The sequence below is a fragment of the Cebidichthys violaceus genome, unplaced genomic scaffold (genome assembly GCF_023349555.1).
Source record: "Cebidichthys violaceus isolate CVI_PGR_0920_01 unplaced genomic scaffold, fCebVio1.0.p SCAF_2, whole genome shotgun sequence".
NCBI classification, from domain to species: domain Eukaryota; kingdom Metazoa; phylum Chordata; class Actinopteri; order Perciformes; family Stichaeidae; genus Cebidichthys; species Cebidichthys violaceus.
The window spans coordinates 164496-188707 of NW_027176372.1; the positions used below are offsets into that span (position 1 = coordinate 164496).

Consider the following 24212-nt stretch of genomic DNA (forward strand, 5'->3'; position numbering starts at 1 on the left):
TACATGTACTACCTGGTGTTGTGTTCAGGCGCTCTGCAGAAGCTCGTTCCTCCCAGAATCCTTCTCTTTGGAAACTAAAGATGATGTAATTAATGAAACACTTCTTCTTCCTCTTCTGATCATATCTGAACTCTGAAATGTGACGACCTCAGCAGCTTCAACAAACAGGAAGTCACGATGTCGTCACCGTTAGCGAATATTCAGTAAAGACAGACTTCAAGTTTATTCTGAGATTATGATTCATGTTGAGGACGAACGTCTTCATTCAGGACAGACATGTAGAGACGTCTTCACCACGTACACCAACATCTGGTCTACACCTTCTTCTTCTTCTTCTTCTTCTTCTTTTCCTCCTCCTTATTGTTGGAATGCTGCTTCAGCTTTTGCAATTTATTTCAGCTTTCAGCATTCCAACACATTTTCAGCAGGAAATGAATTTTCTAGTTATTCTTCTTTTACTTCTTCTTCTACTTTTTCTCCTTCGTCTTCTACTTCTTATTCAGTGTGCTTTGTGGCACAAATTTTCACAATTTTCCCGAAAATCCCCAAAAATGGAGCAAAATTTACACATTGACTTGAATGGGGTTTCGTCGTGAAGAGAGCTAAAAAAACACTTATCTTTGGACCCATATTGACCAGCCATACATTAACGTAGAAAAATTAATCAAAGTTTAAAACGTAGACAAAATGATGGACATTATTGAGCCAAATGGACATTTTGATAGGTAGCACAGTTTTCATGAAGTCACCGATTAAGTTTCAGGAAGATTTTGGGTCCGTTTCCGATTTTATAATGGGTGTGTATTGTGCAGCTCGTTAAGTGCTAGAGTGATGACATCATGGTCAGAGTGGAGCAGAGCAGGAAAATATTCTGTAATTTTTCCAAACAAATTGCTCCCATTACCACAATTTTTACTCTTTATACATCATTTTTGGCCAAAAAGCTTGGAAATGTTGTGCTGGTCACAGCCAAATGTCTATGGAATCCAACGGATTCAGAGCGACATGAACTCCAAACGACTGCTCCATTAGACCCCATGTTAAATCACATTTTTAAAACTACAGACACAATTTTCACAGGATCTGTTCTTCAAGTCATCCTTCTGCTCCAGTATTAATATCGGAGCAATAGGAACTACGGTTATGTTTTTTTTTAGGTTTTGTTTGACAGGTGTTTCCCAGTTTTTTCTCTATGAAATGGCTGCAGGCACCCAGGTGTTCGTAATTCAGCTAATTACTGATGTTTATAAACACACAGACTCTCCAACCAGTGACACACACGCATGCACTCTCTGTCTGTCTGTCTGTCTGTCTGTCTGTCTGTCTGTCTGTCTGTCTGTCTGTCTGTCTGTCTGTCTATCTCTCCCTCCCAATCACTCAGTCCATCTAACTAGCTCACATTTTGAACACCACAAACATAAAAACCACATCACAGTGTTCAGCAGAGTCTTGTCTCTCTCATGGTACCCATATTGTATTGATTGGACTCATGGTTTTGGTATAAAGTGCATATGTTTGACAGGTGGTTTTGTTGAAAATCCCTGTTTATTCTAATCTCTCATAATTAGCCTCTAATGCACAGGTGCTCCAATCAATCACCATGGCAACCAGTGACACACATGCACCCAAGCACAGAGGTGTGACATGAGCTCGTTAGTGCAGTTGATGAACACAGAGACACTGAGACACGCACACACACACACACACACACACACACACACATGACTTGGAGGTATTCAGTCACTTCAGTCACATTATGATTATGTCTCCTCCCCCCCTCTCTCACCCACCCAGCCCCACCCTTTCAAAATAAAAGCCCCATAGAGTAACTGTATCTTAACATGAAGCATGTTATTCTGTGCCAACGCACTTGTGTGTTATCCAGACTTTATGCAAGTCTCGTCTGTCTGTCTGTCTGTCTGTCATTGGTTTCACTTTTTCAAGAGTATGAATCTAAAATGCTGAAAAGAGAGAAGCGTTATCTCAATCGAACCTCAACGATACTACCGGTAACATCGGCGTGTATATACATTGCGACGTCTACGGGCTGTAGAAGCCACACTGTCAAAGTTTCTTGCGAAATGTTCTAGTTCTTCTTCTTCTACTTCTTCTTTTCCTTCTTCTTTTCCTTCTTCTTCTTTTCCTTCTTTTCCTTCTTCTTCTTCTTCTTCTTTTTCTCCTTCTTTATCTCCTCCTTTTTCTACTTCTTCTTTTCCTTCTTCTTCTTCTACTGCTTCTTCTTCTTCTACTTCTTCTTTTCCTTCTTCTTCTTCTACTTCTTTTTCTTCTTCTTCTCCTTCTTCTTTTCCTCCTTTTTCTCCTCCTTCTTTTTCTCCTCTTTCTTCTTCTTCTTCTTCTTCTTCTTCTTCTTCTTCTTCTTCTCATCCTTCATCTTCTACTTCTCCTCCTCCTCTTCCTTCTTCTTCTTCTTCTTCTTCTCCTTCTTCTTCTACTTCTTTTTCCTCTCGTCCTTCTTCTTCTTCTTTTTCTCCTCCTTCTAATTCGTCCTCCTTCTCCTCCTCATCCTTCATCTTTTACTTCTTGTCCTCCTTCTCCTCCTCCTTCATCTTTTACTTCTCCTCCTCCTCCTCCTTCTCCTTCTCCTTCTTCTCCTTCTTCATGTATTTGTGTAACATCAGCTCCTCCTGCTGGTTCCTCGTCTCCAGAGACTTAAATGTTTGCTGATGTTTGTGTGTGAACGATGCTCAGGTTGAAGTCATAATCTAAACTTTATTGTTACCTGTTGACGGTAATGGTCGTCTCTGGTTATGGTCCAGTTGGCCGGTATGAAGAGCTGGATCGACCTGAGGAACGAGATCTTGTTCCTGACCCAGAACGCCACATCGTCCCCCAGCACCATGTACCAGGCGGTCTCCAGGATTGTGTGTGGTCACCCTGAGGGAGGAGGTCTGCAGATTAAGTCTCTCAACTGGTACGAGGACAGCAACTACAAGGCTCTGTTTGGGAACCAGAACAGCAGCGAGGACGAGACCACCTCTCTGTACGACAATTCGTCCAGTGAGTCCTCCAGGTTATGTTTTATACATATATACATATACAGTATATTTATATACATATATTTATATATATTGTGTGTTTTCCAGCTCCGTTCTGTAACAGTCTGGTGAAGAACATGGATTCTAACCCGATGTCCCGGATGATGTGGACGGCCCTGAAGCCTCTTCTGATGGGGAAGATCCTCTACACCCCCCACACCCCCGCCACCCAGAGGGTTATCCACGAGGTATGACATCACTTCCTGTCTCCTCACCTCCTGCAGGTGGGGCGGTGTGTTTAACTGTCTGTGCTGCGTTCAGGTAAACCGGACCTTCCAGGAGCTCGGTGTGTTCAGGGACCTGGGCGGAATGTGGGAGGAGATGAGACCCAAAGTCTGGAACTTCATGGAGAACGGAGAGCAGATGGACGTGATCAGGGTAAACAGGCTCCGCCCCCACCTCACCTGTTATTCTTTTATTTATTCATTCTTTATTCTTCTTTATTATGTATATATAATATGATATATTAAAGTCTGATCTGTCGTTCAGACTCTGCTGAAGAACAACTCCACCTCCAGATTCCTCCGAGCTCAGCTGACCCACACCGACTGGACCGTGGACGACATCTCCAACTTCCTGTCCAAGCAGGAGGCCCAGACGCCCGGCGGCTCCCTCACCTGGAGGGAGGTGTTCAACGAGACGGACCAGGCCATCATGAGCATCTCCCGCTTCATGGAGGTCAGTGGTGACGACTTCAGACGGCCTGCAGCTAAACACATGGTCAGGTTTGGGTTTGTTTTGGACTGGTGAAGACACACGTCTCACAGCTCCCTGACATTATGGGGACTGTGGTACTTCACTACATGCTGCGTATGTAGCAGTTGTGTACTCCCTCTTTTTTGTTTTGATTCAGGCACACTTGATATCTGTTTGGCTCCAAGCAGCCGTTTATTCACGGAGACAGCGTGCAGTAGACACATCACAGAGACAGCGTGCAGTAGACACATCACGGAGACAGCGTGCAGTAGACACATCACGGAGACAGCGTGCAGTACACTGGTCTTACATGTAAACAAAAGGACATTTCAGCACAATATATCTGGTAACAAACAGAATCATTTCAGGGTTTCTCACAGCCCTCCTCATGGTTACAAGCTCCAGAACACTGCCAGAGTAAAGAGACAAATGCTCACTACGTTGTGCGTACTTCACTACGTTGTGCGTACTTCACTACGTTGTGCGTACTTCACTACATTGTGCAGTATATTAACTACTGTACTCATGCAGGTTTTGACCTTACTTTGATATAAGTGAAGAGCACCAGGGCTTCATCAGACTGTGATGTGTGTGTGTGTGTGTGTGCTAGTGTGTGAACCTGGACAAACTGGAGCCTGTCTCCAGCGAGGAGCGACTGGTCAATCAATCCATGGTGCTGCTGGAGGACAGGAAGTTCTGGGCAGGGATCGTGTTCCCGGACGTCGATCCAAACGCCACCGAGCTGCCGGCCAAACTCAACTACAAGATCCGCATGGACATCGACAACGTGGAGAGGACCAATAAGATCAAAGACGCGTGAGAGACACACACACACACACACACACACACACACACACACACAGATGAAAGTGACTCCAACATAAACAACCCAGAGCCTGAGAGGTGTGTTTATTTACAATCATTGTGGGGACACTAGCTTAGCTTAGCATAATAACTGCAAATGGTGGGAAACAGCTAGCCTGGCTCTGACAGAAGAGGATGATGTTCTTCATGTCTGTCCTCCTCCTCCTCAGGTACTGGGACCCGGGTCCTCGTGCAGACCCCTTTGAGGACATGCGGTACATCTGGGGCGGGTTCTCGTACCTGCAGGACGTTATTGAGCAAGGCATCATCAGAGCAGTGACGGGCACCAAGGAGAAGACGGGCGTCTACATCCAGCAGATGCCTTATCCGTGCTACGTGGACGACATGTAAGACCTGTCCTCCATGTCCAACCCGTCCATGTCCTAACCTGTCCTGCATGTCCTAACCTGTCCTCCATGTCCTCCATGTTTTAACCTGTCCTCCATGTCCTAACCCGTCCTCTATGTCCTCCATGTTTTTACCTGTCCTCCATGTCCTCCATGTTTTTACCTGTCCTCAATGTCCTAACCTGTCCTCCATGTTTTTACCCGTCCTCCATGTCCTAACCCGTCCTCCATGTCCTCCATGTTTTAACCTGTCCTCCATGTTTTAACCTGTCCTCTATGTCCTAACCCGTCCTCCATGTCCTCCATGTTTTAACCTGTCCTCCATGTCCTAACCCGTCCTCCATGTCCTAATCTGTCCTCCATGTTATAACCCATCCTCCATGTCCTAACCCGTTCTCCATGTTTTAACCCATCCTCCATGTTTTAACCCATCCTCCATGTTATAACCTGTCCTCCATGTTTTAACCCATCCTCCATGTCCTCCATGTCCTAACCCGTCCTCCATGTCCTAAACCGTCCTCCACGTCCTAACCCGTCCTCCATGTTATAACCTGTCCTCCATGTTTTAACTCATCCTTCATGTTATAACCTGTCCTCTATGTTTTAACCCATCCTCCATGTCCTCCACGTCCTCCATGTCCTAACCCGTCCTCCATGTCCTCCATGTCCTCCATGTCCTAACCCGTCCTCCATGTCCTAACCCATCCTCCATGTCCTAACCTGTCCTCCATGTCCTAACCCGTCCTCCATGTCCTAACCCATCCTCCATGTCCTCCATGTCCTAACCTGTCCTCCATGTCATCCACGTCCTCCATGTCCTAACCTGTCCTCCATGTCATCCACATCCTCCATGTCCTAACCTGTCCTCCATGTCCTAACCGTCCTCCATGTCCTAACCCGTCCTCCATGTCCTAACCTGTCCTCCATGTCCTAACCCGTCCTCCATGTCCTAACCCGTCCTCCATGTCCTAACCCATCCTCCACGTCCTAACCCGTCCTCCATGTCCTCCATATCCTAACCCGTCCCCTTTGTCCCTCCCGTCCAGCTTCCTGCGGGTGATGAGCCGCTCCATGCCTCTCTTCATGACTCTGGCGTGGATGTACTCGGTGGCGATCATCCTGAAGAGCGTCGTGTACGAGAAGGAGGCTCGTCTGAAGGAGACCATGAGGATCATGGGACTGAACAACGGCATCTTGTGGTTCAGCTGGTTCATCAGCTGCCTGATTCCTCTGCTGGTCAGCGCCGGCCTGCTGGTGCTGCTGCTGAAGGTCAGCCTGGATCTAATTTATTATACTTTATAGATTTATTTAGTTCATGTTATCTGAGTTATCTCAACAAAACCTCCAATATACACTGAAATAATATCATTTATATTTCACCTTTAATTGATTACATATAATCTATCAGCTTGTTTTTAAATCCCGTCTTCAATACATTTTATTCTTTGTTCTCATGGCTTTGCTTTTATGGTTTTATGTTATCGTTATGTTGTTTTTATGTCTTTGCTAAATTTGATTCCACAAAACTTTGGTCACCTGTTTTTAAATACGTTTCGACTGCAGTTGATTAGCCATCTACTAATTTGATAATAGATTCATTCTTCAAGTCATTGTCTAACTTAACAGCGTAATCAACAGGTTTAATTTGTCTGGCTTAATCTACAGATATAATTGTGTATCATCTGCATAATATTGTGTAAAGGAAACATATATAAGGTGAATGGAATGGGTCCCAGTACAGAACCTTGTGGGACTTCGTAGCTAATGTTGGTGTGAATGAAGGATTCATTTAACTCTTCAGCTACTTGTGATGATTTGTTCATGTTTTAGTCTGATGTGATAATAAATCTTATGAATCTGCATATGTTTAACAGTTCATCACATGAGTCTGGTTTGTGTTATTGATCCGATGGTCTTTACTCTGAACAGAAGGGGAACCTGCTGCCTTACAGCGACCCCGGCGTGGTCTTCCTCTTCCTGGGGTCCTTCGCCGTGGTGACCATCATGCAGTGCTTCCTCCTCAGCACGGGGTTCGCCCGTGCAAACCTGGCCGCCGCCTGCGGAGGAATCATCTACTTCACCCTCTACCTGCCCTACGTGCTCTGCGTGGCCTGGCAGGACTACATTGGCTTCGGAGCCAAAGTCTTCGCCGTAAGAAATCCTTTGTTTGTTGTTGTGACGCTTTGTTGTTATTGGATGGGAGTGAGTCACATGTCTCTCCCCCCCCTCAGAGCTTCCTGTCCCCCGTGGCGTTCGGGTTTGGCTGCGAGTACTTCGCCCTGTTCGAGGAGCAAGGAGTCGGCATCCAGTGGAACAACCTGCTGTCCAGTCCTCTGGAGGAGGACGACTTCAGCCTCCGCACCGCCATCATCCTCATGTACGTGGACTCCTTCCTGTACGGAGTCCTCACCTGGTATATTGAGGCCGTGTTTCCAGGTGAGAGAAGTGAAACGTGGTCAACAGACGCCAAAGACTTCAGGCTTAAAAATGTGTTACCAAATCCATGATGATCTTAACTTTAAGATCCTTCCACAGTTTTAATCATTTCCTAAACTGACTCTGGTCAGTAGGTGGAACAAGAAAGTGTCTCTTTTCTTATTGGAAGTAATAAGAATAATAAATATGTATTCTGATCATTAATAAGGTTTATTTGTCTCAGGTCAGTACGGGATCCCTCGACCCTGGTACTTCCCCTTCACTAAGAGCTACTGGTTTGGTGAGAAAGACGGGAGATCCAACAAAATCCCGCTGAGACGGAAGGAAAACCCAGAAGGTGAGGCTGCAGTAACTCTGAGTAACCACACGGTGGCAATATAGCTGCATCTGTAACCTCCTATTAGACTTTTATTCTGAAAGAGACTTCCTGGACAGAGCAGTGATGCATGTGTTTTTTCTAGCTGTGTGTATAGAGGAGGAGCCGGCTCACCTGGAGCCAGGAGTCTACATTGAGAACCTGGTGAAGGTCTACCGTCACGGGAAGAAGCTGGCAGTGGATGGACTGACGCTCGGCTTCTACGAGGGACAAATCACCTCCTTCCTGGGACACAACGGAGCTGGGAAAACCACCACCATGTGAGTAGAGGACCACATCAACCAGGACAGGGACAGGATTAGGGACAGGATCAGGGACAGGATCAGGGACAGGATCAGGGACAGGGACAGGTACAAGACCATTAGCAGGATCAGGGACGGGTACAGGATCAGGGACATATACTTTTACACGTGACGATGCAGGCAGAAGTACAGGAACAGATCTAAAATGTCCATCTAAATCATCTGGTCCCTGCAGGTCCATCCTGACCGGTCTGTTCCCTCCAACCTCCGGTACCGCCTACATCCTGGGCAGAGACATCCGGACTGAGCTGAGTGCCATCAGACAGAGTCTGGGAGTCTGTCCTCAACACAATGTCCTCTTCAGCATGTGAGTCCTCAGACACGATGCAGGTCTGTTCATCCACGCCAGGGTTGGAGACGTGCCTTTGTTTATTGACGGTGTTTGTGTGCTGTGGCGCCCCCTGCAGGCTGACGGTGGAGGAGCACATCTGGTTCTACGGCCGGCTCAAAGGCCTGTCAGAGCAGCAGGTGAAAGGTGAGATTGAGCAGATCCTGCAGGACACGGGGCTGCCACACAAACGTAACTCCAGGACCAGCACGCTGTCCGGCGGCATGCAAAGGAAACTGTCTGTGGCACTGGCCTTCGTCGGTGGGTCGAAGGTCGTGATCCTGGACGAACCCACGGCCGGTGTGGACCCTTTCGCCCGCAGAGGGATCTGGGATCTGCTGCTAAAGTACCGACAGGGTGAGTGGTCCTAATAGGACATTGCTGGTTATTTTAACTAGCTAGACTGTGATTTAACTTCCTGTCTCCCGTCAGGTCGGACCATCATCCTCTCCACGCACCACATGGACGAGGCCGATATCCTGGGCGACCGGATCGCCATCATCTCCCACGGGAAGCTGTGCTGCGTGGGCTCGTCTCTGTACCTGAAGAACCAGCTCGGGACGGGCTATTACCTGACGCTGGTGAAGAAGGAACCAGAGCCATCGCTGAGCTCCTGCAGGAACTCCTCCAGCACCGTGTCCTTCACCAAAAAGGTCTGTGCCGCAGTTACACTACTCACTGTGTGTCTCAGCGTCTTAGTGTCTCACTGTCTCACTGTACATTGTGTCTTAGTATCTTAGTGTCTCACTGTACATTGTGTCTTAGTATCTTAGTGTTTCACTGTACAGTGTGTCTCAGCGTCTCACTGTGTCACTGTCTCACTGTACAGTGTGTCTTAGTGTCTTAATATACAGTGTGTCTCAGCGTCTCACTGTACATTGTGTCTTAGTATCTTAGTGTCTAACTGTACATTGTGTCTTAGTATCTTAGTGTCTCACTGTACAGTGTGTCTTAGTGTCTCAGTGTCTTAGTGTCTCATTGTACAGCGTGTCTCAGTGTCTCAGTGTCTTAGTGTCTCACTGTACAGTACCAGTGCTTATGATTGTGTACTTTGTGTTTCAGGAGGAGGAGTACTTATTGTGTACTTTGTGTTTCAAGTAGAGCAGTACTTATTGTGTACTTTGTGTTTCAGGAGGAGTACTTATTGTGTACTTTGTGTTTCAGGAGGAGTACTTATTGTGTACTTTGTGTTTCAGGAGGAGGAGTGTGCCTCGGTCAGCAGCAGTGACGCCGGACTCGGCAGCGAACATGAAAGTGAGGCCGCGACCATCGGTGAGCTCTCTGTTCCTGCAGAGCGTTTGATTCGTTCACCTTCAGGTGGATCTGATCTGTGTCTCATGTCTCGTGTCCTCAGAAAACGGGCCGGCGGCGTCCATTTGCAACGTCCCCTTCGTGCCCCCCGACGTGTCCCTGGTCTCGGGTCTGATCCTGTGTCACGTCCCCGCCGCCCGCCTGGTGGAGGACCTCGGCCACGAGCTGACCTACGTCCTGCCCTACAGCGCCGCCAAGGACGGGGCCTTCGTGGAGCTCTTCAAAGACCTGGACCTCAAGCTGCCCGACCTCGGTATCTCCAGCTACGGCGTGTCCGACACCACGCTGGAGGAGGTGACGTTTGTTATACTATAAGAATTATAAATATTCATTACTAATTCTAAAATATTAAAGTGTGAATACAACAAACAGACAAACTTCTTTAGAATAATTAATGTATCTGACTTTGGTCCAAGAGACATGATTGGAAAATATCATTGTACACACATATATATGTGTGTGTGTGTGTGTGTGTGTGTGTGTGTGTGTGTGTGTGTGTGTGTGTGTGTGTGTGTGTGTGTTTTTTGACTTGTAGATTTTCCTGAAAGTGGCTGAAGATAACGGAGTCGACACTGAAGTGCCCTCAGGTGAGGAGTGACCTCTGACCTTGATGTCATAATAACAGCATGACATCCAGTCAACACATCCTGTAACATAAACTACATCTACTACACACTACTGTGTGTGTGTGTGTGTGTGTGTGTGTGTGTGTGTGTGTGTGTGTGTGTGTGTGTGTCAGATGGTACACTTCCTGTCCGGAGGCGGAGGAGGACTCACGCCTTCGGTGGAGGAGACCATCAGAGCTGTCTGAGACCTTTAACAGAGGACGACAACAATGACTGCAACGAGTCTGACGGAGATCCAGGTACACGATATGTTGTATTTATGTTGTATTTATGTTTTAGTCACATACGCACTCATGTGACCTGTGTGACCTCATGTGACCTGTGTGACCTCATGTGACCTCATGTGACCTGTGTGACCTCATGTGACCCCTCAGAGTGCCGGGAGACGGACTGGTTGAACTGTACCGACGGTAAAGGGTTGTATGAGGTGAAAGGTTGGAGTCTGAAGAGGCAGCAGTTTGTAGCACTGATGTGGAAACGATTTCTGTTTGCTCGACGCTCCAGGAAGGGCTTCTTCGCTCAGGTACGCTGACCGTTAAAATATATATATGTATAATATAACTTATATTTATATATAGAGAGAGATTTAGATAATTAGAAATGTGAATATATAATTGAATATATGTTTCCTGTAATTGTTAGCAGATTTGTTCACTTTTCAAAGTTCTATTTTTATTGCAGATTGTTCTTCCTGCTGTGTTCGTGTGCATTGCTCTGGTCTTCAGTCTCATCGTACCTCCTTTTGGAAAATATCCCAGTCTGGAGCTGCAGCCCTGGATGTATGAAGACCAGGTCACCTTCATCAGGTACACAACTGTCCCACACTGTACTAAACTATCCCACACTGTACTAAACTATCCTACACTGTACTAAACCATCCAACACTGTACTAAACTATCCTACACTGTACTAAACTATCCAACACTGCACTAAACTATCCTACACTGCAGTAAACTATCCTACACTGTACTAAACTATCCCACATTGTACTAAACTATCCTACACTGTACTAAACTATCCGACACTGTACTAAACTATCCTACACTGTACTAAACTATCCAACACTGCACTAAACTATCCTACACTGCAGTAAACTATCCCACACTGTACTAAATTATCCCACACTGTACTACACTATTCCACACTGTAGTAAACTATCCTACACTGTACTAAACTATCCCACTCTGCAGTAAACTATCCTACACTGCACTAAACTATCCCACACTGCACTAACCTATCCTACACTGTACTAAACTGTCCCACATTGTACTAAACTATCCCACACTGCACTAAACTATCCCACACTGTACTAAACTGTCCCACACTGTACTAAACTGTCCCACACTGTACTAAACTATCCCACACTGTACTAAACTGTCCCACACTGTACTAAACTATCCTACATTGTACTAAACTATCCTACACTGTACTAAACTGTCCCACACTGTACTAAACTATCCTACATTGTACTAAACTATCCCACACTGTACTAAACTATCCCACACTGTACTAAACTGTCCCACACTGTACTAAACTATCCCACACTGTACTAAACTGTCCCACACTGTACTAAACTATCCTACATTGTACTAAACTATCCTACACTGTACTAAACTGTCCCACACTGTACTAAACTATCCTACATTGTACTAAACTATCCTACACTGTACTAAACTGTCCCACACTGTACTAAACTATCCTACATTGTACTAAACTATCCCACACTGTACTAAACTGTCCCACACTGTACTAAACTATCCTACATTGTACTAAACTATCCCACACTGTACTAAACTGTCCCACACTGTACTAAACTATCCTACACTGTACTAAACTATCCCACACTGTACTAAACTATCCTACATTGTAGAAACATACCTGTTACACACACATACACACACACACACACACACACACACACACACACTCTGACAGACTGAGTTAATTGTGTGTGTTGTTTGTTTGTGTGTCAGTGATGACGCTCCCGGAGACGTCAACATGCAGAAGTTGTTAGGCGCTCTGCTGGACGCTCCGGGCTTTGGGACTCGCTGCATGGACGGACATCCCATCCCGTAAGAAAACATATACAAACAATATACTACGTAAATATACAGTATATTTATATATAGAGTGTATAAAATCTTCATCCTCATTTGGCCTGTCCTGTATCTTTAAGGATGAGTTAGTCACACATGCAGTATGATCATTGATTATCTACCCGTCCTCAGAGAGGCTCCCTGTACGATGGGCGATGAGGACTGGCAGATTCCTGATGTCCCTGAAAGCCTCCAGCAGCTGTTCAGTTCCACAAACTGGACCATGGAGGATCCGTCTCCGGCCTGTTTCTGCAGCTGTGACGGCAAGAAGAAGATGCTGCCAGACTGTCCCGCTGGAGCCGGAGGACTGCCCCCCCCTGAGGTCAGACCACCTGACCCAGACCTCAACCTGAACGCATCATTAGGCCTCTGTTAAAATATATTCATGTAAATATTATATATCTTCATCAGAATTATAGTCTGGTGGTATGTGTGCGGAAAACAGCACAAAGAAAATTGTTATTATTGTTGTTATTATTAACATTCTTATATATTAAAGGGAAATAAACAGTATTAGTACAATAAATGATTTACAGTTAATAGTAATGTTGTTAAAGAAATGACTGTTGTTGTTCAGATGAAGCTGAGCGCCAACGACACTCTGCAGAACCTGACAGGAAGAAACATCTCAGACTACCTGGTGAAAACATACGCTCAGATCATCGGCAAGAGGTGAGACAATATACTGCAGTACATATACACAGAAATACACAGTAACTACACAGAATATACACATTAAATACACTGTAGATACACATTAGATACACATTTAACCTCTGAAGATACACATTAAATACTCTAAAGACACACAGTAAATACTCTGTAGATACACATTTAATACTCTGAAGATACACTGTAGATACACATGTAATACACAGAATATACACATTTAATATACTGTAGATACCCGTTAAATGTGCTGTATATACACGGAGTACACTGTAGATACACAGTAATACACAGTAGTACACAGTGGACACAGAAGTACACAGTAGTACACGGAGTGCACAGTGTTACTTGGTGACTAAAAGCTGCTGTCTGTTCACAGTCTGAAGAACAAAGTTTGGGTGAACGAGTTCAGGTCAGTTTTTCTTTCTTCTGCTTTTATTTTGTAAACCATAAACTGTGGTTGTTTCCTGTTTGTCACACATTGATCTGCTTTTTCTCTCTGCAGGTACGGAGGCTTCTCATTGGGCGCCAGGAGCACTCAGGTCCTCCCACCGGCCAATGAGATCGACGATGCCATCGAACGAGTCAGAAAGATCTTTGAGCTACAGAAGGTCGGTTCAAGCTTCAGAAATTCTTTAATTGATTTAATTCAATTAATTAAGTAAATAAACTAAGAAAACTCAATTAATTCAATGAACTACATAAACTAAATGAAGTAAGTTAATTCAATGATCTACACTGTGAATGAATGAAGTGTTGGATGTTAAACTGACAACTGCTCGTTTCAGGGAGCGGCAGCAGATCGATTCCTCGACAGTCTGTCAGGCTTCATCAACGGTTTGGACACAAAGAACAACGTGAAGGTGAGAAACTGAAGGACTGAAGAAGACCCTGTGACGTGGTTGAAAGCTCCTGGAGATGCTTGTTTCTACTAAACTACAGCTGTTATTATTATAATTATTGACTAATGACAGAGGAATAATGAGATGTGAACCGTCCTCAGATCTGGTTCAACAACAAAGGCTGGCACAGCATCGGAGCCTTCATCAACGTGATGAACAACGGCATCCTGAGGGCAAACCTGCCTGAAGGGAAAGACCCCAACCAGTACGGCATCAGGGCCTTCAACCACCCTCTGAACCTCACCAAGGAGCAGCTGTCACAGGTGGCTCTGTGAGTATTGAGAGGAAGTACACCTGAGACTACTGACCTGACAGGAAGAACACCTGAGACTACTGACCTGACAGGAAGAACACCTGAGACTGCTGACCTGACAGGAAGAACACCTGAGACTGCTGACCTGACAGGAAGTACACCTGAGACTACTGACCTGACAGGAAGAACACCTGAGACTACTGACCTGACAGGAAGAACACCTGAGACTGCTGACCTGACAGGAAGAACACCTGAGACTGCTGACCTGACAGGAAGTACACCTGAGACTACTGACCTGACAGGAAGAACACCTGAGACTACTGACCTGACAGGAAATACACCTGAAACTACTGACCTGACAGGAAGAACACCTGAGACTACTGACCTGACAGGAAATACACCTGAGGCTACTGACCTGACAGGAAGAACACCTGAGACTACTGACCTGACAGGAAGTACACCTGAGACTACTCACCTGACAGGAAGAACACCTGAGACTACTGACCTGACAGGAAGAACACCTGAGACTGCTGACCTGACAGGAAGAACACCTGAGACTGCTGACCTGACAGGAAGTACACCTGAGACTGCTGACCTGACAGGAAGAACACCTGAGACTACTGACCTGACAGGAAATACGCCTGAAACTACTGACCTGACAGGAAGAACACCTGAGACTACTGACCTGACAGGAAGAACACCTGAGACTACTGACCTGACAGGAAGAACACCTGAGACTACTGACCTGACAGGAAGTACACCTGAGACTACTGACCTGACAGGAAGAACACCTGAGACTACTGACCTGACAAGAACACCTGAGACTACCCACCTGACAGGAAGTACACCTGAGACTACTGACCTGACAGGAAGTACACCTGAGACTACTCACCTGACAGGAAGTACACCTGAGACTACTGACCTGACAGGAAGAACACCTGAGACTACTGACCTGACAGGAAGTACACCTGAGACTACTTACCTGACAGGAAGTACACCTGAGACTACTGACCTGACAGGAAGTACACCTGAGACTACTCACCTGACAGGAAGTACACCTGAGACCACTGACCTGACAGGAAGAACACCTGAGACTACTGACCTGACAGGAAGTACACCTGAGACTACTGACCTGACAGGAAGAACACCTGAGACTACTGACCTGACAAGAACACCTGAGACTACCCACCTGACAGGAAGTACAACTGACACCACTGACCTGACAGGAAAAACACCTGAGACTACTCACCTGACAGGGAGTACACCTGAGACTACTGACCTGACAGGAAGTACACCTGAGTCTGACCATGATATTGACTTCATGGTTCACATCAACCACACAGACCTGACTCCTCCTCCTGTCTGTCTCCAGGGTAACGACTTCTGTGGACGTCCTGGTGTCCATCTGTGTGATATTCGCCATGTCCTTCGTCCCGGCCAGCTTCGTGGTCTTCCTCATCCAGGAGCGAGTCAGTAAAGCCAAACACATGCAGTTCATCAGCGGAGTGCAGCCGCTACTCTACTGGGTGGCCAACTTTATCTGGGACATGGTGAGAATAGGATGTTCATTCTGAGAGTATACAATCAATGTACCATCAATAGATCCCATCAATAGATACCATCAGTAGATACCATCAGCAGTATCCATCAATAGATACCATCAGTAGATCCCATCAGCAGTATCCATCAATAGATACCATCAATAAATACCATCAGTAGTATCTATCAATAGATTGTGTCTCTACAGTGTGTAATGTGTGTATCAGTGTTGTTGATTTTGTTGTTTGTCTCTCTATAGTGTAACTACGTTGTCCCAGCAACGCTGGTCGTCATCATCTTCATCTGTTTCCAACAACAAGCCTACGTCTCCTCCACCAACCTGCCGGTGCTCGCTCTGCTGCTGCTGCTCTACGGGTCAGAGAACAGTACTACTACTACATAATACTGATACAGAGTACTACTACAGACAGAGTACTGATACAGAGTACTGATACAGAGTACCGATACAGAGTACTCATACAGAGTGGTGGGTGTGGAGGTGGGTGTGGAGGTGGATGTGGAGGTGAGTGTGGAGGTGGAGGTAGATGTGGAGGTGGGTGTGGAGGCGGTTGTGGAGGTGGAAGTGAGTGGGTGTGGAGGTGGATGTGGAGGTGGGTGTGGATGTGGAGGTGAGTGTGGAGGCGGGTGTGGAGGTGAAGGCGGGTGTGGAGGTGGAGGCGGGTGTGGAGGTGGATGTGGAGGTGGAAGTGGGTGTGGAGGTGGGTGTGGAGGTGGAGGTGGATGTGGAGGTGGAAATGGGTGTGGAGGTGGGTGTGGAGGTGGAGGCGGGTGTGGAGGTGGATGTGGAGGTGGAAGTGGAGGTGATTAGTTATTAGAATTAATAAATAATTGTTAAACTGCTTTGTTGAATGCATCTCCCTTTTTTGTCATGGTCGTTCGGCCCGGTTTGTGACAAGAGTAATACTACAGAGTACTTCTACAGAGTACTGCTACAGAGTACTGATACACAGTATTAATACAGAGTACTGATACACACTACAAATAGAGAGTACTGCTACAGAGTAATATTACAGAGTAGTGCTACAGACTAGTGATATACAGTACTACCACACAGTACTACCACACTGTAATACTACACAGTACTTTAAACAGCAGATTACTTTTGGCATAAAGTAAGTTTAGTGTATTTTCCGGAGCTTTCAGTTTGTTCTAATAAATCTTTGATGTTCTCTCTCTAACAGAACCTTCTTCTTCTCTTGTTCTCAGCTGGTCCATCACTCCTCTGATGTACCCGGCCTCCTTCTTCTTCCAGATCCCAAGCACGGCCTACGTCGTCCTCACCAGCGTCAACATCCTCATCGGCATCAACGGCAGCATCTCCACCTTCGTCATGGAGCTGTTCGGAAACAACGTGAGATCAGAGTTCATCTCAACTCCAGCTTTAATCTGAAGATCAGAGTTTATCTAAACTGCATCTGTAATCTAAACCTCAGAATTAAACGTGGATTAACTTCTCGTTCTCAGGAGATTGGGGGAATCAACGACATCCTAAAGAACGTCCTCCTCATCTTCCCTCACTTCTGTCTCGGTCGAGGACTCATCGACATGGTGAAGAACCAGGCAATGGCCGACGCCCTGGAGAGATTTGGTAAAACAAAAACACACAGTGACTCAATGTGCGTATGGATACTCTCACAGTAGAGGTATTGTTCTCACTAGATACTCTCACAGTAGAGGTGTTGTTCTCACTAGATACTCTCACAGTAGAGGTGTTGTTCTCTCTAGATATTCTCACAGTAGAGGTGTTGTTCTCACTAGATACTCTCACAGTAGAAGTGTTGTTCTCACTAGATACTCTCACAGTAGAGGTGTTGTTCTCACTAGATACTCTCACAGTAGAGGTGTTGTTCTCTCTAGATACTCTCACAGTAGAGGTGTTGTTCTCACTAGATACTCTCACAGTAGAGGTGTTGTTCTCTCTAGATACTCTCACAGTAGAGGTGTTGTTCTCTCTAGATACTCTCACAGTAGAGGTGTTGTTCTCTCTAGATACTCTCACAGTAGAGGTGTTGTTCTCTCTAGATACTCTCACAGTAGAGGTGTTGTTCTCACTAGATACTCTCACAGTAGAGGTGTTGTTCTCTCTAGATACTCTCACAGTAGAGGTGTTGTTCTCACTAGATACTCTCACAGTAGAGGTGTTGTTCTCTCTAGATACTCTCACAGTAGAGGTGTTGTTCTCACTAGATACTCTCACAGTAGAGGTGTTGTTCTCTCTAGATACTCTCACAGTAGAGGTGTTGTTCTCTCTAGATACTCTCACAGTAGAGGTGTTGTTCTCTCTAGATACTCTCACAGTAGAGGTGTTGTTCTCTCTAGATACTCTCACAGTAGAGGTGTTGTTCTCTCTAGATACTCTCACAGTAGAGGTGTTGTTCTCTCTAGATACTCTCACAGTAGAGGTGTTGTTCTCTCTAGATACTCTCACAGTAGAGGTGTTGTTCTCTCTAGATACTCTCCCAGTAGAGGTGTTGTTCTCACTAGATACTCTCACAGTAGAGGTGTTGTTCTCTCTAGATACTCTCACAGTAGAGGTGTTGTTCTCTCTAGATACTCTCACAGTAGAGGTGTTGTTCTCTCTAGATACTCTCACAGTAGAGGTGTTGTTCTCTCTAGATACTCTCACAGTAGAGGTGTTGTTCTCTCTAGATACTCTCACAGTAGAGGTGTTGTTCTCACTAGATACTCTCCCAGTAGAGGTGTTGTTCTCTCTAGATACTCTCACAGTAGAGGTGTTGTTCTCTCTAGATACTCTCACAGTAGAGGTGTTGTTCTCTCTAGATACTCTCACAGTAGAGGTGTTGTTCTCTCTAGATACTCTCACAGTAGAGGTGTTGTTCTCTCTAGATACTCTCACAGTAGAGGTGTTGTTCTCTCTAGATACTCTCACAGTAGAGGTGTTGTTCTCTCTAGATACTCTCACAGTAGAGGTGTTGTTCTCTCTAGATACTCTCACAGTAGAGGTGTTGTTCTCTCTAGATACTCTCCCAGTAGAGGTGTTGTTCTCACTAGATACTCTCACAGTAGAGGTGTTGTTCTCTCTAGATACTCTCACAGTAGAGGTGTTGTTCTCTCTAGATACTCTCACAGTAGAGGTGTTGTTCTCTCTAGATACTCTCACAGTAGAGGTGTTGTTCTCTCTAGATACTCTCACAGTAGAGGTGTTGTTCTCTCTAGATACTCTCACAGTAGAGGTGTTGTTCTCACTAGATACTCTCCCAGTAGAGGTGTTGTTCTCTCTAGATACTCTCACAGTAGAGGTGTTGTTCTCTCTAGATACTCTCACAGTAGAGGTGTTGTTCTCTCTAGATACTCTCACAGTAGAGGTGTTGTTCTCTCTAGATACTCTCACAGTAGAGGTGTTGTTCTCTCTAGATACTCTCACAGTAGAGGTGTTGTTCTCTCTAGATACTCTCACAGTAGAGGTGTTGTTTAATGGTTTCTTTCAGGTGAGAACAGGTTACGTTCTCCTCTCGAGTGGGACATGGTGGGTAAGAACCTGTTCGCCATGGCTGTGGAGGGAGTCGTGTTCTTCATCATCACCGTCCTCATCCAGTACAGGTTCTTCATCAAACCCAGGTACACAGTACTACACAACACTACACAGTACTACACAGTACTACACGCTACTACACACAACTACACACTACTACACACTACTACACAGTACTCCGTGTACACAGCAGTACTACATGAGCTCATTGTCCATCAGGTCGGTCAGTAAACTCACTAAACTGGGACCACTGGGAGAGGAAGACGAGGACGTGGCCCGAGAGAGACAGAGGATCGTCCACGGACAAGGACATGGAGACATTCTGGAGCTGAGACAACTCACCAAGGTACACACAGAGACACACGCAGACAGACACACACACACACACACACACACACACACACACACACACACACATAGACACAGACAGACACACACTGAGACACACACACACACACACACACACACACACACACACACACACACACACACACACGCACACACATAGAGACACACACACTTCATGTGTTATTGTCCTAAAATATTAAATGTCTTCAGGTGTTTAAACGGAAACAGAAGCCGGCGGTGGATCGACTTTGTGTCGGGATTCCACCTGGAGAGGTGAGACTCTCCTCATCACACTCATCAGTATATATATATATATATATATATATATATATATATATATATATATATATATATATATATATACATTATATATAATGTATATATATGTATATATATATAATGTATATATGTATATACATGTATATATATACATATGTATATATGTATACATATATACATTATATATAATGTATATATATGTATATATATAATGTATATATGTATATACATGTATATATATATATACATATGTATATATATGTATACATACATACATTATATATATACATATGTATGTATATATATATATATATATATATATATATATATATATATATGTATACATACATACATTATATATACATGTATATATATATACATGTATATATAATGTATATATATATGTATATACATATATATACATGTATATATATATACATGTATATACATATGTATATAATGTATAAATAATGTATATTTGTATGTGTTTTCTCAGTGTTTCGGGCTCCTCGGGGTGAACGGAGCTGGAAAGACGACGACCTTTAAGATGCTGACTGGAGACACTCTGGTGACCAGTGGAGAAGCTTTCCTAGCTGGGAAGAGGTGAGCTCATCCAGTTCAACAGATATAGATATATATAGAGTATAACAGACCCGGAGCTCATCCAGTTCAGGACCTGGAGCTGACCTCGGGTCTGTTCTGAAAAACAGAAGCTTTATTCTGAGGATTAACTTAAACCAACTTTACTTCTTATATAAACTGTTTGTTTACACCAGAGTACATGATGAATATCAGTGTATTAGTGTAGTATTTATACACCAGAGTACATGATGAATACCAGTGTATTAGTGTAGTATTTATACACCAGAGTACATGATGAATATCAGTGTATTAGTGTAGTATTTATACACCAGAGTACATGATGAATACCAGTGTATTAGTGTAGTATTTATACACCAGAGTACATAATGAATACCAGTGTATTAGTGTAGTATTTATACACCAGAGTACATGATGAATACCAGTGTATTAGTGTAGTATTTATACACCAGCGTACATGATGAATACCAGTGTATTAGTGTAGTATTTATACACCAGAGTACATGATGAATACCAGTGTATTAGTGTAGTATTTATACACCAGAGTACAGGATCAATACCAGTGTATTAGTGTAGTATTTATACACCAGAGTACATGATGAATACCAGTGTATTAGTGTAGTATTTATACACCAGAGTACATGATGAATACCAGTGTATTAGTGTAGTATTTATACACCAGAGTACATGATGAATACCAGTGTATTAGTGTAGTATTTATACACCAGAGTACATGATGAATACCAGTGTATTAGTGTAGTATTTATACACCAGAGTACATGATGAATACCAGTGTATTAGTGTAGTATTTATACACCAGAGTACATGATGAAGTGCTGACTCAGCAGCTCGTTAAGCTCATTAATCAGGATTAAAAGGGTTGCTTCATCTTTAACTCATGAGGTTCTGAGGTGTGTGTGCGTTGTCTCTCTCTCTCTGTGTGTGTGTGTGTGTTTCTTTGTGTGTGTATTTATATGTGTGTTTGTCTCTCCATGTGTGTCTATGAGCAGCATCCTCAGAGAGATGGACTCGGTCCATCACTTCCTGGGTTACTGTCCTCAGTTTGACTCCATCAACGAGCTGCTGACAGGACGAGAACATCTGGAGCTCTACGCCGTCCTGAGAGGAGTCCCAGAAGACCAAGTGTGTGACGTGAGTCTGAGCAAGCTGACGATGAAGATGATGGTGGTGACGAAGATGATGATGATGATGATGAAGATGATGTTTGATTGACAGGTGGCTGAGTGGGGCATCAGGAAACTTGGTCTGATGAAGTACGCCGAGAAAGCAGCAGGAAGTTACAGCGGAGGAAACATGAGGAAGCTGTCGACGGCCATGTCTCTGATCGGAGCGCCTCCTGTGGTGTTCCTGGTATATGCACACACACTATATACATTATAAATAATACACACACACTATATATATATATATATATATATATATATATATATATATATATATATATATATATATATATATATATATATATATATATATATATATATATATATATATATATATAATATACACACACTATATACATTATAAATAATATACACACACTATATACATTATATATAATATACACACACTATATACATTATATATAATATACACACACACTATATACATTATATATATATATATATACACACACTATATACATTATATATAATATACACACACTATATACATTATATATAATATATACACACACTATATATATATATAATATACACACACTATATACATTATAAATAATATACACACACTATATACATTATATATAATATACACACACCATATACATTATATATAATATACACACACCATATACATTATATATATTATACACCACTATATACATTATCTATATATACACACACTATATACATTGTATATAATATACACACACTATATACATTGTATATAATACACACACACTATATATATATATATATAATATACACACACTATATACATTATAAATAATATACACACACTATATACATTATATATAATATACACACACTATATACATTATATATAATATACACACACACTATATACATTATATATATATATATACACACACTATATACATTATATATAATATACACACACTATATACATTATATATAATATATACACACACTATATATATATATAATATACACACACTATATACATTATAAATAATATACACACACTATATACATTATATATAATATACACACACTATATACATTATATATAATATACACACACCATATACATTATATATATTATACACACACCATATACATTATATATATTATACACCACTATATACATTATCTATATATACACACACTATATACATTATATATTACACACACACTATATACATTATATATATACACACACTATATACACTGTATATAATATACACACACTATATACATTGTATATAATATACACACACTATATACATTATATATAATATACACACACTATATATATATATATATAATATACACACACTATATACATTATATATAATATACACACCCACTATATACATTATATATAATATACACACACTATATACATTATATATATTATACACACACTATATACATTATATATATACACACACTATATACATTGTATATAATATACACACACAATATACATTGTATATAATATACACACACTATATACATTATATATAATATACACACACTATATATATATATATATTTTTTATATATATATATACATATATACATATATGTGTGTGTGTATATATATGTATGTGTATATATATATATATATTTACACACATATATATATATATATACATATATATATATTTACACACACACATATATATATATATATATATATATATATATATATATATATATATATATATATATGTATATATATATGTATACATATATATATATGTATATATATACACGTGTGTGTATATATATATATATATATATATATATATATACACACACACAATATACACATATTATTGCTTTTGATCCGGTGATTCATGTGGTGATGAAGATGATGAAGAGGAGGAGATTTAGTTCCCACAGTGTTAAAGTTACACAACAGCATCAGAGCAGTGACAGCCAATCAGCAGTGAGGACGGGTGGGGGTGGGGGGTGGGGGGGGGTAAAAGGAGCTGCTGCTGTTTTCTGAGGACAGAAGAAGAAGAAAGACAGACGTTAGAAACTGAAGAAGAAGAAAGACAGACGTTAGAAACAAAAGAAGAGCTGTAGAGTTATGCCCCTCCTCCTCCTCCTCCTCACCTTCACCTTCTGCTTCCTGCTCCACCTGTGGGCCGACCTCAACCTGGCTGTCCTCGTGGTTACAGGACGAGCCCACCACCGGCATGGACCCCAAAGCCAGGAGGGCCCTCTGGAACTGTATCCACAGCATCATCAAGGAGGGACGCTCCGTCGTCCTCACGTCCCACAGGTAGGACATGTTATCTTCATACAGGTGTGACAGGTTGTCTTCATACAGGTGGGACATGTTATTTTCATACAGGTAGGACATGTCCCCATGTTATCTTCATATAGGTGGGACATGTCCCCATGTTTGATTCATACAGGTAGGACATGTCCCCACTGAGGACACAACGTTGGTTCAGTCTGTCCTCAGTTTG

The 24212-nt window shown here is 42.9% G+C and overlaps 1 protein-coding gene across 2 annotated transcripts in view; it reads left to right on the top strand.

The window, feature by feature from the left end:
* The window catches only part of LOC137875081 (phospholipid-transporting ATPase ABCA1-like), a 42355-nt gene that overhangs the window by 16120 nt on the left and 2023 nt on the right, over positions 1-24212 (top strand). Inside the window, exons 9-46 of one of the 2 annotated variants that reach the window (XM_068714043.1) lie at positions 2778-3018; positions 3105-3244; positions 3318-3434; positions 3546-3734; positions 4363-4568; positions 4787-4963; positions 6010-6232; positions 6893-7114; positions 7195-7399; positions 7623-7736; positions 7861-8035; positions 8253-8384; positions 8485-8762; positions 8838-9058; positions 9602-9677; positions 9760-10010; positions 10252-10303; positions 10456-10581; positions 10717-10865; positions 11024-11148; positions 12316-12414; positions 12571-12760; positions 13016-13110; positions 13487-13519; positions 13613-13718; positions 13896-13970; positions 14111-14280; positions 15635-15812; positions 16061-16176; positions 17029-17173; positions 17287-17410; positions 19272-19401; positions 19535-19661; positions 19874-19936; positions 20439-20545; positions 21553-21694; positions 21779-21913; positions 23919-24022. In XM_068714043.1, the coding sequence (XP_068570144.1) occupies positions 2778-3018; positions 3105-3244; positions 3318-3434; positions 3546-3734; positions 4363-4568; positions 4787-4963; positions 6010-6232; positions 6893-7114; positions 7195-7399; positions 7623-7736; positions 7861-8035; positions 8253-8384; positions 8485-8762; positions 8838-9058; positions 9602-9677; positions 9760-10010; positions 10252-10303; positions 10456-10581; positions 10717-10865; positions 11024-11148; positions 12316-12414; positions 12571-12760; positions 13016-13110; positions 13487-13519; positions 13613-13718; positions 13896-13970; positions 14111-14280; positions 15635-15812; positions 16061-16176; positions 17029-17173; positions 17287-17410; positions 19272-19401; positions 19535-19661; positions 19874-19936; positions 20439-20545; positions 21553-21694; positions 21779-21913; positions 23919-24022 (5558 nt within the window). The remainder of the gene's footprint in view (positions 1-2777; positions 3019-3104; positions 3245-3317; positions 3435-3545; positions 3735-4362; positions 4569-4786; positions 4964-6009; positions 6233-6892; positions 7115-7194; positions 7400-7622; positions 7737-7860; positions 8036-8252; positions 8385-8484; positions 8763-8837; positions 9059-9601; positions 9678-9759; positions 10011-10251; positions 10304-10455; positions 10582-10716; positions 10866-11023; positions 11149-12315; positions 12415-12570; positions 12761-13015; positions 13111-13486; positions 13520-13612; positions 13719-13895; positions 13971-14110; positions 14281-15634; positions 15813-16060; positions 16177-17028; positions 17174-17286; positions 17411-19271; positions 19402-19534; positions 19662-19873; positions 19937-20438; positions 20546-21552; positions 21695-21778; positions 21914-23918; positions 24023-24212) is intronic. The other variant, XM_068714044.1, reaches the window with a different exon arrangement.